The following is an 18851-nucleotide window of genomic DNA, read 5'->3' as shown; positions in this document are numbered from 1 at the left end:
TTAAAAAGTCTGTCTATAAATTTTAGCTCTTGGGCTTTTGGTGATTTTTTGGGGGTTTTTTTTTTTTTTTTTTTTTTTTTTTTGAATGATTTATCTATATGATTCTTCCAACAGCTGCAGTCCTTATCCAGTAAATCAGTTTCTCCTGGGGTATTTCAGAAGTCAGGAATACTGTCAGCTGCATAGGTACTCTGAAGTTAAATTAAATTCTGTGCTTTAAGGACTAACTAGAAAAAAGATAATAACTAGCTAATGAATTGATTTGCATTTGACATTAAAACACTTCTAAATTCTTTTTTCAATGGAGAGTTCATGAAGCTTTATTTGTGACATTTCTGTCATTTTTCTCTGTTTTACTATATTTGCCTTAAATTACATTATAGTAGGAAAGAATCTAAACACTTAGAGCAGATGAATAAGAGCATAAACTAATGTAGCTTTTTCACTCTTTGATAATCCTTCTTAATGTTTTACACTGTGTGATACAAATATTGTTTGTGATCTATCATTGGCTTGGGGGTTGTGTCAATGCCTGTAAATTTTAAACTTACTGTGAAATATTTTATTCATGCAAAGTCCAAGTTTTATATGTTATAAAAGTACAAAGAATAATAATGAACAACTGTGTTTCAACCACCCAGATTAAGAAATAGTATGTTAATAATGCCTCCCCCACCCCCACATTAACCTTGGTTTTTTTTCCTCTCCTCTTATTGTAAGCAAGTTTTTGTTACATAATTTATTTCTATCAAATGATTTTTTCATTAACGTCTATAAGCCAGCACTGCTAGTGAACTTCCCACTCAGTGTTCTTGGCACGTTTTTCCCAGCCTCTACAATCTCTGATAGTTGAATTTGTTTTCATTCCCAAGTTTTTATAAAGAATAATGTAGTATTGTAAATAGCAGCACCCTCAGGCTGGAAATATGGAACCCAAAGTTAAGTAAGGATAAGAAACTTCTAAAGGTTATTCCTTAGAAATAAAATTCTCTGTGAAAACTAATTGCCTGTACCCATCTCGTTGCATTTGTTATGTCTGTAAATTCATATACTTTTCTTAACTGACTCATATTATTTATGTTTACATATGAAGATAATCTTGGTCAACAGAAAGAGTTTTCTAATTTCATGGAAAAGATTTGGAGTTGTTATGTTTGTCATTTGCTCTTCATGTCATTTGCTATTCAAAAATTTATTGCAGTGGGATGGATTATACCAAATATCTGATAGTAACCATAGTGCCATCATTGTTAGGAATAGATTTGGAGTTGTTCACAGCATAATAACCAAACTTACAACTACCCTAGCATGAGATCTATCTTGAATACTTTTATAATATCTGATATTAGATTTATATAGGTAGGTTTATATAAATATAGACTATATATTTAAGCACTTCTAGATTCACAGCAAAAGTTGTGTGAAAATAGAGTCCCACCCCCATCCCCCAACATGCGCAGCCTCCTCCCCATCAACCCCCTCCACAAGAATGGTACATTTGTCTTCACTGATGAGCCTGCATCGATGCGTCATCATCACCCAGAGTCCGTACTGTCCATCGGGGTTCATTCTTGGTACTGTACCTTCTGTAGGTTTGGACAAATGTGTAGTGATGTGTGTCCGCCATTACGTTATCATACGGAGTCGTGTCACTGCCCTAAAAGTCCTCTGTGCTCTGCCTGTTCATCCCTCCCTCCCCCCACCTCTGGCAACCACTGTTCTTTTTACTGTCTCCATAGTTTTGCCTTTTCCAAAATGTTATATAGTTGGAATCGTACAGTCATATTAGATTCTAATCTCTGAAATTCAATTCACTGTCAAAAAGAGGAGCAGATTCTTATCCTGAAAGCTTTCTTTTCAAAGCTTCATTTGACAGCATTTAATTAACCACTGTTTTGTAATATATTCAACGTAATCACCAAAACATAAAAGCAGATTTTTTCCCTCTGACTAAAAGGCTACAGATTCACTTCTGTATACACTGCCATGTTAATTATGGGCATTGAAATGTAAGTGCTGATACCGTATTTTGATTACCTTCCCCACCCTTTACTTCCAAATGGAGTAAAGTGGGGTCAAGTAGTCTCATAAGCTCTAAGTCCTTCTCCAAAGCCTTTCTGGCAGCAGGCCTGACAATACCCAGGGCATGAGCACATGGTGTCTAGCTTGGTCTCCTTAGTCATCTCTGTGCACGTGCTGCTGGCTCGGCTGCTGGGTTTTGGCCAGAGTGGCCGTGGAGCAGGGCCAAGGTATTATGAAAAAGCACTAGGTTAGGTTTCAGTTCTCTGTGATTACACTGAAAGATTTAGTTGCCAATTGTCATCAACCAAATTTCTCACACTTTGCCTGATGAGTTACTTGTATCAGTATCCAAAAGGGAACCAGAAGGCTTTTTAGAAGTCCATAGTCTTTATTTTAAATCACCCACTCAGTGAATAGGGGCTCTTAGAGTCTACCTGTGCTCTGTTTTGTCTAATATATGGAAGGGCTTGTTGTAAGCGTTTTCAATAATAGAAAGGCATATAAGACTTTTACTTTTTATTTATACTTTTCTATGTATGATTAATTAAGCTATGATAGGATTATTAGGTATGTACTAAAAAACAACAAAGAGATCTCAGAAAAAAGTGCTTTCCCCTTGAGACTCTGTAGGTCAGTGGATGCTATTCCTAAATTCCTCTTAAGATATGTTACCAGTCTGTTTATTTTGGCCAGATAAACTGTTAAGACTTAACAAATGATGTCCGCAAAGCACATGCTTTGTTAAGTATATAAACAGGCCACAGATGTCTCTGTGGGAAGAAAGTATTTTACTTGTCTCAGTATTCCAGACTGTAGCTTGGAGTGTTCAATAAATTTTTGTTGAAGGAATAAAACCACCTTCTCCTGCTGCTAATAACAAATCGAGCATTTTAGTGCTGTTTTTCACCCTCAAAACCAATGTAGATAATTTTATGATGTCATAGATAACATATATGTAGATCTAAAATATGATAAAGCAGACATGCTCAAACCCATGACCCAGCTCAGGAGCATTACGAGTGCCTGGTTGACTTTATTAGTGTGCTCTGTCCCCGTCCCATCTCCCTCTCTGCTCTCCCGTTCTACCTGCCTGCTGCAACAGAGACGACCACTGTTCTGAAGTTTATTATTCCCTTGCTTTAAGTTTTTTAATCACATATGTGTATCTCTATAAGATATGTCATTCTGTGAATATTATAGCATAATTCATTGTTTCATTTTGTTGTAAATGAACTTTTGGGTTTCCCTCTTTTGCCATTACAAATAGTGTTGAAATAAACATTCTTGTACATATTTCCTAGTACACATTTTTGAGAGGTTTTCTCTCAAACCTAGAAAACCTTGGTTATTCTCGGTGTAAGCCTAGGAATGGATTTTTTTTTTTTTTTTTTTCCCTTTCTGCCTTTTTTCGTGTCCGGCAATGGATCGCAACCCTCAGTGTCGCGCCCGTACCAGACCGGGACCGGCAACGGGATCGCAACCCTTGGTGTTGCTCCCGCACCTCGCTCAGCCAGTGAGCGGGACCCGGTCTGTATGTGGGATCCGAACCCTCGGCGGGAGCGCCACCACACTCCCAAGCGGCGCACTGTAGCAGTGCGCCACCGGGCCGGCCCAGAATGGAATTTTTGAATCATAGGACATGTAAATGTTTACTTTTAAAAGATTGTGTCAAATTATCTGAAATAATTGGACCAATGTACATGTTCACTAGTGGTGTATGTGGGTTCTCACTGATCCGTGTCCTCACCAACACTAGCTGTCAAGCTAGCAAGTATGTAATATGGTCTTAATTTGCTTTCCCAAGTACTAATAACATTGAGCATCTTTTCATATTTATAAATATGCACTTCCCATGATTCCTCCTCTGAAATGCTTGTTCATGTCCATTGTCAATTTGCCTATCATGTTGTCTTTTTCTTATTGATTTGTAGAAATTCTTTATAGTTGTATATTCTAATATTTTGTTGGTTATATGTATCGCAGGTCTGTTCTCCCAGTTATGTGGCTCCTATTTTCACTTTATGGTGTCTTTTTTTCTTTTAATTGGAATAATTTAGATTTACAGAAAAACTGCAAAGATAGTACAGAAAGTTTCTATGTACGTTTTACCATGTTTTCCTCTAATGTTACCATCTTATGCAACCGTGGTGCATTTCTCAAAACTAAGAAATTAATATTGGTATATTATTAGCAACTAAACTACAGGCTTTATTTGGATTTCACCAGTTTTTCCACCAATGCCCTCTTTATCTATTCTTGGATACCGCTTTGAATTTTGACTTCATGGTATCTTTTGATGAACAAATACGCCTCATCTTAGTGAATTTAAATTACTGTTACTTCTTTCTCTGTTCACTGTATCAGTTTGTGTAAGATTGTTTTGTTTTGTTCTTGCTAGTTGAGTAGATCTCACCTGTAAATCTACTGAGACTGGTATTCTCTTTTGGGAAAAATTTAAACTAAAAATTTTAAATTAACAGTTGTGAGAGTATCCAGGTTTTTTTTTCCTTCTTTGATCTAATTTACCAAGTTACCTTTTTCTAGGAACTTGTCCATTTCTTATAAGTTGTTAAGTTTTTACTTTTACTGTTTTTCACATTTATAATTTCAGTTTCCTTGCTAATATTTCAAAATACAGTTTTAATGCTGTAAAAATGATATGCTTATTGGAGAAAAGTAATTCAAACAATGGAAAAGTTAAAATTCTCCAAAAATCTTATCACCTATCACATTTAATCATGTTATTGTTTTAGTGATCATCTTTCTTGGCATCTCTTGATTCACATGTGGAAGTATATATAATGCCCTTTTTCCCCCTAATTTTGCAAATTTAATACTTGTTAATCGTTTAGTAAACCAAATCACTTGTAGTTTCACCTTCTGAAACTTATTAAAATTTTAATATTTTTTTCGGATTTTAAGGCACAAATTACACTTAAAGATAAAATCATTACTTTTTATTAATATTACTATGAGCATTTTCTTATGTCATTAATTAGTATTAGAAATCATGGATTTTAATGTAAAATAATGCGGAAGTGGTTCAATAAATTTATTTGCATTATTTTAAGTAATGCTGCAGCAAACATTCTTACGTATAAATCACCATGTGAATATCCTGTTTAGTAGGCATTCTTTTGGGGGGGGGGGTGGCTTACCAGTACTGGGATCCACACCCTTGACCTTGATGTTATGGTTTTATAACCTTGTGCTCCCACCAGTGGAGCTAACCAGCTAGCCCTTAGTAGCCATTCTTAAGGAAGTTTCATTTTCGATGAACTCTTTATGTGGTGTCTTATTCTACATAAGGCCACTCTTCACAGCTGCTCTTCCATGAATCAGGCCAGCTTTGGAAGAGTGGCAATGTCCTAGAGAGAAGGAAGAAAAATAATGGGCATATCAGTTGAAACAATGTTAGAGAGATGGCTTTATTTTTTCTTAACCCTCTTTGTTCCATACAAGATTTCTGGGGGCTTGTAAAAAGAATATTTCAAATGAAATAGTCTTTCAAAACTTGTGTAACAGTGTCAGGATTATATCAGAGTAGAAAGTTAAGACTAGAGAACAGAACAGCCCTTTTATATAGGATATAAGCTTATTTATAGATAATAATGTTTGATTTTCAGATTTGGATTTGAAGGTCTTAGCATGAGAAGTGAGGTACAGTTTCTTAATGGGATCTCCTGCATAAAGAGGAAGCACATCTGCTGCTCAGAGGAATTTTTCCAAATATTAAGTAAAATAAAAATAGAAAACAGTCTCTTGCAAAGCTTCATCTAGGAGACAGTGAATGATATGAAATCCTCAACCCTATGACAACAGATGATGCTGGAGCAGATTTTATTTAGCTGTTTCTTACAACATTCTTTAGCCATCAATATACCATCTGAATAGTTCTAACTATTTATAAACATTGATTCATTTTCATGTCTTTTGCTCTTCCTTAAAGATTGTAGAACAGAAAGGACATTTACTTTAAAAAAAATAGAATCAAACTCATTCTGTCTGGCACTTAGCTTATGGGAAATTGGACTCTCTTGTTAAGTCTAATGAGCTCAGTTGGTTAGAGTGTGGCCATATAACACCAAGGTCAAGGGTTTGGATACCCTTACCAGCCAACTGCCAGAAAAAAAAAAAAAATTATGGAATCTTTTGATTTCTCCTGTATCTTGAAATACTTTGCTGTTTCATCATTTTAGGAAGTATTTCTCCATTACTCATCAATTATTCTCACCTATAATTAAAAAAAGACTAAAATAGTAAGAAAATGGAAAAATAATAGAATCACCTAGAAGGATGATATAATAGTGAAATAAATCACTACAAGTGAAATAAATAACTACTATTCATTATTCTTCAGTTTTCTAATTGCATTTCTACAAGTATGACATGATCTTTCAAGAAATATAAAAGAGCATCTTTTAAGTCTTCTTTTTCAAATGCTTCATTAGATGCTTTTTAGAATTTAGAATTTTCTGACCATAATAAGAGAAGGAAATGACAGAAGATGATATGTCACAGTGATTGAATGAATCAGATGATGAATACAAAGAGACAGCAGCACTCCAGGCTGTAACGTGATAGTAGAATTGATAGTGTAAGTGAAACCTCGGACTAAGTTTTAGCTGACGATATTGAAGATAAATTTTCTCAAATTCAGCAATTGGTGAACAAACAATATATTTGCAAGGACGGAAAGAAAATATGATGTTCTCAATCAGTCGATCATTCATTCCACAGGGAAAACTTCATCACCCAATATGTTGTGACAAGAGTTTGGACCATCCCATTTTGCTCAAAGGATGTTGACAGTATTCTCTTGTCCTTTTTGGTGTTTGTGCAACAAATTTACTTAATGTTTGTAATTGTACCAGTGCTAAAAGCAGTGTGTACCAAGGTGACTGGAAGGAAATGAATGATGTAGAAATGAAAAAAATTCATTGTATTGATCATTTTCACTGGTATTTATAAATCTAAATGAGTATGTTATTACATTTATGGAGCCAGGAATATGACCATCCTTTCTTCAACAAAATTATGAGCTATGGAAGTTTTCAAAAGTGATGCATCATCAAAAAGTGACCTTTTGATAATGCAGAAGCAAGAGGAGTGAGCATTAATCAACTAGAACCCATTAAAGAGGGATATTGCGAGTACAGTCTGGCCTCATTATTTGTAGATTCTATATTTTTGAATTTGCTTCCTTGCTAAAATTTACTTTTAACTCCAAAATCGACACATGTGGTACTTGTATGATCATTTGCAGACATGTGCATGGTGGTGAGATTTTTGAATTGCCTGATGTGGATATTCCCACTGAGGTCAAACAAGGCAACACTCTGCCTTCACGTTTCAGCTTCCCATACTGCAAACAAGTATCTTTTTTACAGTCTGTTTAGTGCCACATTTTTCACATTTTTGTGCAGAATAGGATGTTCCAAATTCTTGTCACAAATTATTGAGGTTCTTCCTGAGCAGTGACTGACTGAATGATTTCACAGTGTAAAATGGCCCCCAAGTGTGGTTCTGAAGTGCCTGTCTGACGTTCCAAAATGCAAGAAGGCTGTGATGTGCATTAAGGAGGAAATATGTGTGTTAGATAGGCTTCCTGCAGGCATGAGTTACAGTGCCATTGGCAATGAGTTCAATGCTAATGAATCAACAACAAATATTCTAAAAGATGTCTTAAAAAGAAACACATATAAAATAAGGTTACATACGGATTGATTCACCTGTGCATGGTGAGCAGTGTAGTGACCAGATGCTTACAGGCCAACCGTGTACTTCTCCTAGGAGCAGTGGTTCCACATTCGCTAATTCAGTGCTTGTGGCAACTTTATAGAACATAACTACCACAAATAACAACTGACTGTATATACAAGATGAGTACATTCCAGTTATTTGCATACAAAAATCGTTGCCCATTTTCAGTATATATAGTTTCAAGGCCAGGAAGATATGAAATAGAAATTTGAGTTTGCTATGTTTAAGTTCTTATTAAAATTATCTAATGAAGTTCTTTTCACTGTACCTCCAAACTTATGTAAAATTTTCACAAATGACTTCAAAATATAAAAAGCTTTGAAAAGATCCATTGGACCCAGATAATAACTTTTTTTTCTTTTTTGGCTTATTCTCTGGGTTTATAAAAGCTGATGGCATAAGAAAGGATAGTTCAATGGGAGCAGTTCCCATAGGTGATTAAATCCCGTGATTTGGTAGTAATGAGGAATACCTGGAATAGATCTCCCATTACTTTTTGGGGGTCATTGACAAATTGCTGGAATAGCAGTTTGAGATGCTACTCTCTGATGAAGGTCCCAGAGTTTAGTATCTGTAAGGTGAGTGGCTGTCCATTTGCTTTATATACCAGAAAAACAAGTTGCATATTGGACCTGCAGACTTTTAGTATTCTTGGGTTAACTATTAAGTCAATGATTGTGCGTTGCACCAGATCTGTTTTAGGAGTGAATACAAAGTTCAAAGACTCTACTACTTTATTTGCAACAATTTACTTATGGTAGACATCATCATGGAAAATGGACACTGATGTGTACGCTTTCTTTTGTGGCCCTTAGTGTGTTTTCTGTAATTTTTTGTTTGCTTCTCTTCTCCTTTGGACTGAGATCAAAAGCGTAAATGATACATTATTTATATCATTTCACTAAGCATAGTGCCTGATACATTATAAATATTTGGAGTTTTACTGAACTGATCCAATGAATTTGTGGATGAAGAAATTAGTTAAATTACATATCCAGATTACTAATTAATGGCAAAATTAAGATAAAGATTCTTGTTAGTGAAGAGATTAATCAGTGTATGTGTAGAATCTTTCTCCTCAATATGGTGGAGTACTCTACCTTGAAATTATTTTAGGATACAACCTGTTCATGGTAAAAACTTAATATTCAAACCAGTGTAATTGTTAGTTTTTTTCTAAAGAACATCACTTGTTGTCTGCATGGCTTTCCCCCTCTCGTCTTTGCACACGACGTGGGCTTCTGTGATGCCCGTGCTCCTGGTGTTCCTTCCACCTCAGCACCTACCTAAGGCTCCTGTGTGTCCCTGTCTTTGTCCTTATTCTTTATCAGCACCTTCCTTCTAGGTGAATGTTTCTGGTTTTGCAACTTTAAAAATAAATATTTAGGTATCTTTATGCTAATGATGCTCAGATTTGTATTTCCAACCCTGACCTCTTCCCTAAACTCCAGATGTCTATCAAACAGTTGATTGAACATTCCCACTTGAATTCCTAATTTGCGTCTCAAACTTAACATGTCTAAAAGAGAAACCTTTGTTTCCCCATACATGTCATCTCACATCACATACACCGGCCCCTCCCCACCCCAAACTTCTGCATTTTAAGATATAGACCACCATCATCCCAGTTGCTCAGGATAAATATCCAAGTGCGACCCTTGCTTTCTTTCTTCCTTCAGGTCATACTTCCCATTCCATTAGTGTGTCCTGTCAGCCCTTCCTCTAAGATCTGTACCCAGTCTGGCTGCTTGGCCACATCTCCCTAGCCCAAGCCACCATCATACCTCGGTGCAGGCAGGGTGATTCTCGTTTAAAGAGCCGTATCATATAGCATCATCTCTGCCTAAAGCAGTGCAGGGGCTTCTGGCTGCAGTTAGGAGGAGACGCCGCCTCCTGGTCGGTCACAGCCTGCTGAAGCACTCTTCATCTGCTCCTCGCCTACTGCCACCATTCTCAGCCCATGCTGTGTCACCTGTCACTGTCAGCCGCAAGTGCACTGGCATTCTCTCTGTTCTATGAATGTGCCAAGCCCACTCCCACCTCTGGGCCTTTGCAGTTTTTTAAAGTAGAGTGATCATTTAGCAAAATGTTAGCTCCGTTCAGAGAGACTTTGAATCCCAAATAGTTCTGTAAAGTAGCCTGGTGGTGTACACTGTCTCCCTTACCATTTTCCCTGAGAATGTCTCTCTTTATTTCTCAATGGTTTAATTTTGGTATAAAACTTTAATTCAGTAATAGTAGCTAAATGAAAAAGAAAGAATAGGAAAAAGGAAATTTAAGCATAACAAGCTACATAATTTCACTAAGACTGTTACTGAAGTGTGTATGTAGCAAGATGGTCTTATTAGTGGAATCGCGTACAGTATAATTATAGGTTGTATACTGCTCTCCTGGAGAGACCCAGTCTGGCTAGTCAGTGGTTTGGGCAAGGAGAGACCTGGCTTCCCCTAATCTTCTTATCTGCTTGTCCCCTTGTAAGTTTTCCACATGTGTTTCCTTTGTAAGAAGAAAAATTAACTGATGGAAAGAAAGCAAAAAGAAGGAGAAAGGTATTCACTTCCACATTCACAAAGTGTGCTTATTAAACTTTTGATTTTTCTCTAATGAAGGGACACGTTTGATATTTCTCTAATATTATGAATTGAGTCACTAGATATTAAATTTTTTGAAGATACTTAACACTTTCCAACTGTATGGAATTTACTTTTTTTTTTTTTTTAATTATAAAATAATTTCTCTCTTGTTAAGGAGCATCTAGGAAGTTCTTCCCACTTACTCTTGAATATGTTGATTAGGTCAGTCCATTTTCATCATTATTCAGTTCCCTAAGATCATTCAAAAGTGTGTACATAGTACACATTTCATCTTTTTATTCTAATAACAATTCTCTTCTTGACTACATAAAAATGTTAGTATTATTTGCATTTGAAAAAATACATGTTCCACAAAGCACTGAATAGCTAGTCTACTAAAGTAAGCATTGGGCCGGCCCGGTGGCGCACTGCTACAGTGCGCCGCTTGGGAGCGCGGCGGTGCTCCCGCCGAGGGTTCGGATCCCACATACAGACTGGCCGCTCACTGGCTGAGCGAGGTGCGGGCGCAACACTGAGGGTTGAGATCCCGTTGCCGGTCCCGGTCCGGTACAGGCGCGACACTGAGGGTTGCGATCCGTTGCCGGTCACGAAAAAAAGACAAAAAGGAAAAAAATAATAATAATAAAGTAAGCATTAATTCCAGGTTGCCTAAGAATTTGAAGTTCAAAAGGTTTTAGAAAGTTTAATAACTTAATAATTGAGAACCTTTGTTAAAGGAAAAGCTTATAAACTGTTTGTATGTATAGCTGTGTGATTCTTGTTATAATGCCCTTTTTATTTCTCTCGGCATTTGTTTTATGAATCTTCTTTTCTTTTAGCTTGATAAAGATGACATGGTATACATGGAAGCATATGACAAATTGCTGGAGTCCTGGCTGACTTTGGTCCAAGATGACAAACATTTCCATAAAGGCTTTTTTACCCCACATGCAGTTCAAGTTTTCAATTCCTATATTCAGTGCCACCTAGCTGCTCCAGATGGCACAAGGAATTTGGTAAGTTTTAAGCCAGATAGTAATTAAAAATCTTTTTCATCCTAGGCTCAATTTAATTATATTATACATTATTTAATACTAGAAATTTAGGACGGGCTCCCTCAGAAGATTTGCTGAGAGCAAAAGTGGTCTTCACTGTCTAGATGAATTCTTATTATGTGGGATGCTGCTTATAGAGTCCTCCTTTTCAGGTTTCAGTTATCCACCTCTGTGTTTCTAGCTGTCAAGCCATGCAAATGACTTCCTGTGTCCAAAAGACCATAGATCTGAAAGACATCATATCTTTTAGTGTGACAAGTTAAATTTTCTAGTATGGGAGGTGGGTTGTGGGTGTGCAGTTAGCTATGTTTTCCATGTGCACTGTGGGATGATAACCTCTACTCTTTCTCTTGTGTGTTTTTCCCCTTTTGATAACTACTGGGGCTGTCAGCATAGTTATAAAGGAGTCCCTGGATAGCCGCACTCGAAGGTCGGCTCTGTCCAGCTCCCCTTTTCACATGCAGCGCTGCAGCTATTTTGTAGTGCAATGAGAAACTCATGTTTTACTGAACAAGGTAATGCTGTTCCTCATTGTTTATCTGTTTCATCTCTAATAGACTGCCAATGGCGTGGCCTCTCGTGAGGAAGAAGAAATAAGTGAACTACAAGAGGATGATCGAGACCAGTTTTCTGATCAACTAGCCAGTGTAGGAATGCTAGGAAGAATTGCTGCAGAACACTGTATACCTCTTCTGACAAGGTACACACAGTCCAGAGAAACCCCATGGAGCAAATGTTCTCTGTTCACAATTCCCTGGAGAGCACACAAAGTGTTTAAAGACTTTAAACACCCCCACCCTGTATCCCAGCACACTGGAACAAATGGACAGAAACATACTCATGATTGCATTCCTTGGCTTATACATTTGGAGCCCAGGCACTTCAGCATAGATGGCAGAAAGATTATGGAAAACATGGTATGAGAAATGATTTGACCCATATCAATAAAAACTTGGAATATCCAGTTTTCAAATGCCTGTCGTAAACCTTGATTGTTTGTAAAACAATGTTTTCATTCTGTGTCGTAAACAGTAAATCACAATTTCTGTAGTGCTATGAGAACAGTTGTGTACTATAATATTTTTGTATATGTGTCTTTGCGCTAACATCTTATTTATGTCTAACATATGGAAGTTATAAGTTGTTCCAGGTCTTCGCTTATTGAACTTTATGAAGCTATTGTTTTTTTACCTCTTTTAGTTTATTAGAAGAAAGAGTAACAAGGCTCCATGGTCAGTTACAACGACATCAACAACAATTACTTGCTTCACCTGGTTCAAGCACGATTGACAACAAAATGCTTGATGATCTTTATGAAGATATTCACTGGCTTATTTTAGTTACAGGTTGGTTGGGGTTTTTTTGTTTTGTTTTTGTTTTTAAATGTAATTTCCAACTGAGCAGTTTAAGCCTTAAAGGAAGCTTCATATATTAAAAACAACAGTTCATACCTGTTATTGGATGAAATTTGGATTCAGCTGTTCTCTGTCACAGAGCTGTGGATGCATTTTTTAATAGTACTGGCTAACGTGTGTTCAGTGCACATTGCACACCAAATGCTTTATGTGGATCTCATCATGGCCCACTGAATTAGTGCTGTTAGGTATTGTTACTACCCCATCTTAGAGACAAAGAAGCTGAGACTTAAAGAGAGTTAGAAACTAGGCCATGGTCACACTGCTGTAGTTTTTGGAGCCAGAAAGCAAATGTAGGCAGTCTGACTTTTAGGGCTTCATCCTTAACCACCATACTGTTAGTGTTCCTGTATTTTAATCAGGAAAAGTAACTTTCCTTTTGAGAAGGCATTCCCTGATATTGATTTATGATATAGACAATAGCAGAATTCTTATTATCTTACAGAATATATTGCTGAAAATTATTAAAAGGTAGTAGATTAAAAAGCCTACCTGTCACTGTGAATTATAAAATTGGGGAATAAAAACATTTGTCCTTTTCTGCATTTTTGAGGGTTAATTATCTGAGAAATATAAAGTTTCTTCTTATCAACTTGAAATTAACAGATTAACATTTATAATTTACTTTCACATCAATTTATATGATATATATAAATCAAATAAAACTGAAAACATTTATCGTGAAATTTGATAAATGTAGATTTGTTAAGTGTTCATTTTTAATTTTTTTTAAACTGAAGGCTACCTCTTAGCTGATGATACTCAGGGAGAGACTCCGCTAATACCTCCAGAAATAATGGAATATTCCATTAAGCATTCATCTGAAGTTGACATTAATACAACACTTCAAATTTTGGGATCTCCAGGAGAAAAGGCTTCTTCCATCCCAGGGTACAACAGAACAGATTCTGTGATTAGGTAATATGAACTCTATAGCTGTGCTCTTGTAATTTATACTGTTTTATAAATTTGAGTTGATGGGTAGATGACTGGAGGGATAGGCATGTTGTAAATCAGATATTTGAAAGAAGAGAAAACTTGGAGAAGCCTTGAAATGCGCAAGGATGGCAAGTATTCAGTATATTTAGGCAGTGCCACTCTAGGAGAATTGACAGCTATGTCTAGTACTGAAGGAAAAAATGTAAAATTATTCTAAACACAATGAGTCTTGGAAGAGACATTTGATCGAATGTACTATGAACATACGCCGGTCCATCAGAAAGCAGCACTGATGCGTGTACAGGCATCCTAAATGAAGGAAAAAAGAATTTGAGGTTCTTAGAAAAGAAGATGAACATTAGCACTTGCTCATTTATTGTTCATAAAAGCTAAAACTACGCTTTAGTGGCTTTCTTAAGGAAAATTGTAATTCATCTCTTATAAAATGGAGGTATTTATCCTGAATGTGAAACTTGAGAGCCCTGTGAGGAGCAGTTACAAGATAGCAAGTACATCAAATGAAAGAGTTCACCTTAATCTTCCTGATAGTAACGGCAAAATTTCCATTAATTCTTATTGGTGAAACCTGGACTAAATACTCTCCAAAAGTGGATTTGAACATAGCGTTTTAAATTTCAGTATCTTTAAGTTTAGGTTCCAGGCAGAGATGTCAGTGATGATGATAATATTGGTTTTTGTCAATTGCAAAATCAGTAACTCAAACAGGGTACTTTCCCCTTCATTTTTTTTTTTTTTTTTTAGTGAAAAAACAAGTATATGGATATTATTTAAATATGTGCAATAGAAAATAAGGTTTATTAAAGTTGAAATATTAAGCTGTTATCAAAGAAATGGGAATTTATCTCCTTTTTTACATTCTGTTGTTTGAAATAAAATATTAATACCCTGTTGAAGAAGTTTTTTCTTCCTTTTGAGATTATTATGGTCATTAGATTTAGTGTCAGAAATCAATGCTTTTGCTTTGGTTTGGTTCATGGTGAATGTTAATTTCAAAGGCAGTTAATTTTAGGGTGCTGTCGACAATGTTATATATTCTTTGTTGTATTTCTTATTTGGGCATTACCATCAGGAATGCTTTCCTTGTACTTTAAGTGCTCTTTCAATTTTTGTCCATCCTAGGTATTTGTGGGAGCAAAACATTTTGGTACCTGAGAGCACAGCCTATGGAGCACAGACTATTTTATGTCTTTGGGACAAAAAATTGCATTTTTTTTACTCCAAAGAATAATGTGAAATTGAATGGTATATGAGAGAAACATTCCTTGTTTGACTAAAATAGTAGCTTATATTTCTTGAAGAAACCATCATTTAACAAGTAATTATTCAGTACCCACTATGTACCAGGCACTATTCTAGGCATTTGGGATACATTAGTGAACAAAACAGACAAAAATCACTCCCCCTTTAGAGCTCCTTGTAAGGGAGAGATAATAAATAAGTAAACTATGTACTATGTTAGAAGACAATAACTGTTGTGGGTAAAAAGCCAAGCAGGGTAAGGGGATCCAGAGTGTAGACTTTAGGGCTTGTTGTAGTTTTAAATAATGCTATCCTTGTATGCTTTATTTAGAAGGTGACTTGTGAGCAAAGGCTTGAGGTTGTAAGGGACGCCATGGAAGTGTCTGGGGGAAGAGCACTCCAAGCAGAGTAAACAGTTAATTCAGAGGCCGTAGGCCTGGCTGGCATGTGTGAGGAACAGCAGGAATGGCACCATGGGCTGAGCAGAGTGAGGTGGAAAGAGAGGGAGATCAGATAAGACCTTTGGAACATCTTTGGCTTTTGCTGTGAATGAAGTCGGGTGCTATTTTAGGATTTTGAGCAGAAGAGTCACTTAAAAATGTTACTCTGACTGCTGCGTTGAAAGTAAATGATGGAAGCAGAGAGACCAGTTACAGGGCGGGTTGCAGCAATCCAAAAGAAAGATGATGGTGGCCAGACCAGAGGGATAACAGTGCAGGTCATGAGAAGTTAAAGAAAGCTGTTTGATTTCTTGTACAGACTTTGGTGTATGAAATGCAGATGTAATCCAGGACTGATTTGGAAACTACGGGAAACTGTGAATACTGTCTGGAATGTAAAGGATTTTTACACAGCATGCTTAACTGAAGTAGGATTGGAGTATTAATCTTGGAATATCAACAATTACAAACATATGAAGAAACTGATGTTTTCATCAGTTGTTTCTTCAGCTCCCCTTTGTGCCAGGATCTAAGGATACAATAGAAGTGTGACGAGAGTGGTACGGGGGCACCGCGGTTCACCTGCGCTGTTGGCAGAGCACGGCTGGAGAGAGGGCTTCTTAGAAGAGATGGCCTTTGAGCTAATGCCTGAAGGATGAACGGGAGTTTGCAAGGTGGCGAGTGTTCCAGGCTGGGACAGTCATGCAGGCAGTGAGTGAGCATGGCTTCAAACGAGGGAAAGTTTGGTGTGGCTGATGCGTGGCATGACGTGTGTACTCGTGGAGGAAGGGTGCTGGTGGCGGTGAGTGAGTGAAGCTGGGGAGGTGGGGGCTGTGCTGTGGGAGAGCTAATGAGGTGGGAGTAAAATGGTGAGAAGGATTTGAAGTAGGAAAGTGAACTAGTCAAATTGTTTTAGAAGTATTATTCTGTGGAAGAGAGATTTAAAGGGTGACGAGGCAAATTAGGAAGGAGACAGAGGAAGTGAGGGAGGGAGGGAGGGCCTCCCCGTTATCTGCCTGGGCAAAGCTTTCATTTACCTTTTCCCCCCTTTGCAAAAGACACACACTCATTCTGTATCTGACTGTGGATTGGCAGGTGTGCGAAACCCTGCAGAGTGCCCAGTAAACAGGCTGTCCCAAGACAGCATGCTGCTGGCCCAGTGCGTGACTCACAGGTGGCTGGTGACACACAGTCAGGGGCTCCAGTCCTGTGCATTAAGTAACTTTGAAGAGGACATAATCAAATTGTTAGCTAAGAGATTATTACAAATAATTTTTGATGGTAGATCTCTGTGATTTTTGGCATATAATTTGGAAGAAATTCAAATAATTGGGTAACTCCACTGTTTTAAAACTATCTTCTGTCTATGTGAACAAGTTTTCTGAGTGCTTATGTCTATCAAAATGGAAAATAGGAATCAAATTATGATCAACTCTGGCTCATTCTGGCAATAAGTAATATTTATTCACAGATACACAAATGTGGGGAAAACAAAACCCTGCTACATTAATCTCATTAAGAGATGTATAAAATTTAATTTTTTTGTTTAATCAAATTTGTATTTTTTCCTCAATTGCATACTTGTAAGTATAATGATAACTCGATACAGAAGACATTTTTAAACTTATAATCTTTAAAATTATGAATAGGAAAAACAAAAAACTTGTTTATGTTTTGAATGGATGTTGATGGATATCAGAACATTATGAAAATTAAATTCTAGTGCATAAATTTAAAGTGTTAATGTAACCATTTTATTTCAAATTCTGTTAGGCTGGGAATGGTATTTAAAACCATTTAATCTTCAGGAAAAAATTCTTACATCACCATAAGTGTATTAGGAGGTTATGGGGTTTTTTGGCCACATACCCCCTAAAATAAATATTGTTAAAATTTAGAGCATTGGTGATATAGGGAGTATGTATGTGGATAGCGAGAAAAGAAGTTCTGGGATAGAACCTTAAAAACCTCCTGCTGTAAAGAGGGTCAGGAGAGGAGGCTGCGGTAAAGGCTGGGAAAGAGCAGGCAGATGGGGAGATATGGGCAGTGGCTGCCAGGGAAGTGGAAGGCAGGGTGGTCTGCAGCGTCAGGTGCTTCTGAGACACCCAGCTGGGAACGAACTCAAACGTGTCCATGTGATTCCATTACAAGGACATCATTTCAGTCCTCTTGAGAGCGGTGAGGAAAGGAGTGGAAGCCACACTTGGGTGACGAGAGTCCCTGCCACGGTGCTGATCTTCATTATGTGGTGTTACGACGGGCTCTTTCTGTTGCATCCTTTTCTTCTTTGCCTTTTGGCTAAAGGGAAGTTAAATGTATATTACTTCTCGTTATGTGCCCGTACCACCCCCAGAACAAAGACATTTTTACTTACCTGTCTGTCATGCTATGTTACTGACACTGAAAGGCCATCTGAATTATGTAGTGTAGGAAAGAACAATATGTGCACTTAAGTGAGTAATCTTTCTAGCAAGATTGTTATTTTAAAATACCATTAAGAATCAAGTTTATTCGGGAATAGGTAGTACTATCTGATTTAGAGACAAGGCTCAATATTCAAAACATTCTAGATAAGTCAGTTCCCAGATCTTATACCATAACATGACCGTGATATAAAAACATGAACCGTACTGACTAGGGGAGTTTTAAGTAAGGATGGAGCGCGGAAAAAATGTGGCATGTACTCTGAACATTTAAATTTTATACAATTTCTTCATTTTCAATCTGAAGATTCTCTTTAGGCAGTCATGCGGAGATTTGCGCATGTAGTTATGACTTCAACAGAAGGATGTCTCTAGCGTTGACTCTTCTTTTCTTTGTCTTGTCTCCTACTTTGTGAAAGATAGAAATAATATGGGGCATTTGTCTGCAACCCTATTGATAAAATTTTCAAGTAGAGCCTGGCCTAAATCCAGAGAGTTGAGAAATGAAGAAGGACTTTTAAGGAAAACAAATATGTTTAGACACCCACTAAATAAATAAAAGAATAAATGACTTCTGTTTTATACCTACAGGCTGTTATCTGCCATTCTAAGAGTTTCGGAAGTTGAATCTCGAGCAATAAGAGCAGATCTCACTCATCTACTAAGCCCTCAAATGGGCAAAGATATTGTTTGGTTTCTAAAACGTTGGGCAAAGACTTATCTCCTGGTGGATGAAAAACTGTATGATCAGGTCAGAATGTAAAATTGTTAGACTTCATTGGGATTTATGATGATGGCAATTATTGAAGCAGGAACATTTTTCTTGGTGATTTTTCTCATCAAAATGTAACTGTTTAAGAGGTGGAACACCTTCCACATTGACGAGAACTATGTGATTGCAATGCTATTTTAACAACTTTTCTTTTTTTTTTTTTTTTTTTTTTTTTTTTTTTTTTTCCAT

General features: G+C 36.9%; 1 protein-coding gene across 2 annotated transcripts in view; it reads left to right on the top strand.

Moving 5' to 3' along the window:
* XPO4 (exportin 4) overlaps window positions 1-18851 on the top strand; it is a 79320-nt gene that overhangs the window by 47063 nt on the left and 13406 nt on the right. For both annotated transcript variants that reach the window (XM_008573662.1, XM_008573661.1), the window contains exons 9-13: window positions 11198-11374; window positions 11971-12113; window positions 12614-12759; window positions 13569-13746; window positions 18482-18641. In XM_008573662.1, coding sequence (XP_008571884.1) covers window positions 11198-11374; window positions 11971-12113; window positions 12614-12759; window positions 13569-13746; window positions 18482-18641 — 804 coding nt within the window. The remainder of the gene's footprint in view (window positions 1-11197; window positions 11375-11970; window positions 12114-12613; window positions 12760-13568; window positions 13747-18481; window positions 18642-18851) is intronic.

The sequence above is a fragment of the Galeopterus variegatus genome, unplaced genomic scaffold (assembly GCF_000696425.1).
Source record: "Galeopterus variegatus unplaced genomic scaffold, G_variegatus-3.0.2 Scaffold948, whole genome shotgun sequence".
Taxonomy (NCBI): Eukaryota; Metazoa; Chordata; class Mammalia; order Dermoptera; family Cynocephalidae; genus Galeopterus; species Galeopterus variegatus.
The sequence above is the reverse complement of the archived record's forward strand: the minus strand, read 5'-3'. Positions and strand labels throughout refer to the sequence as shown.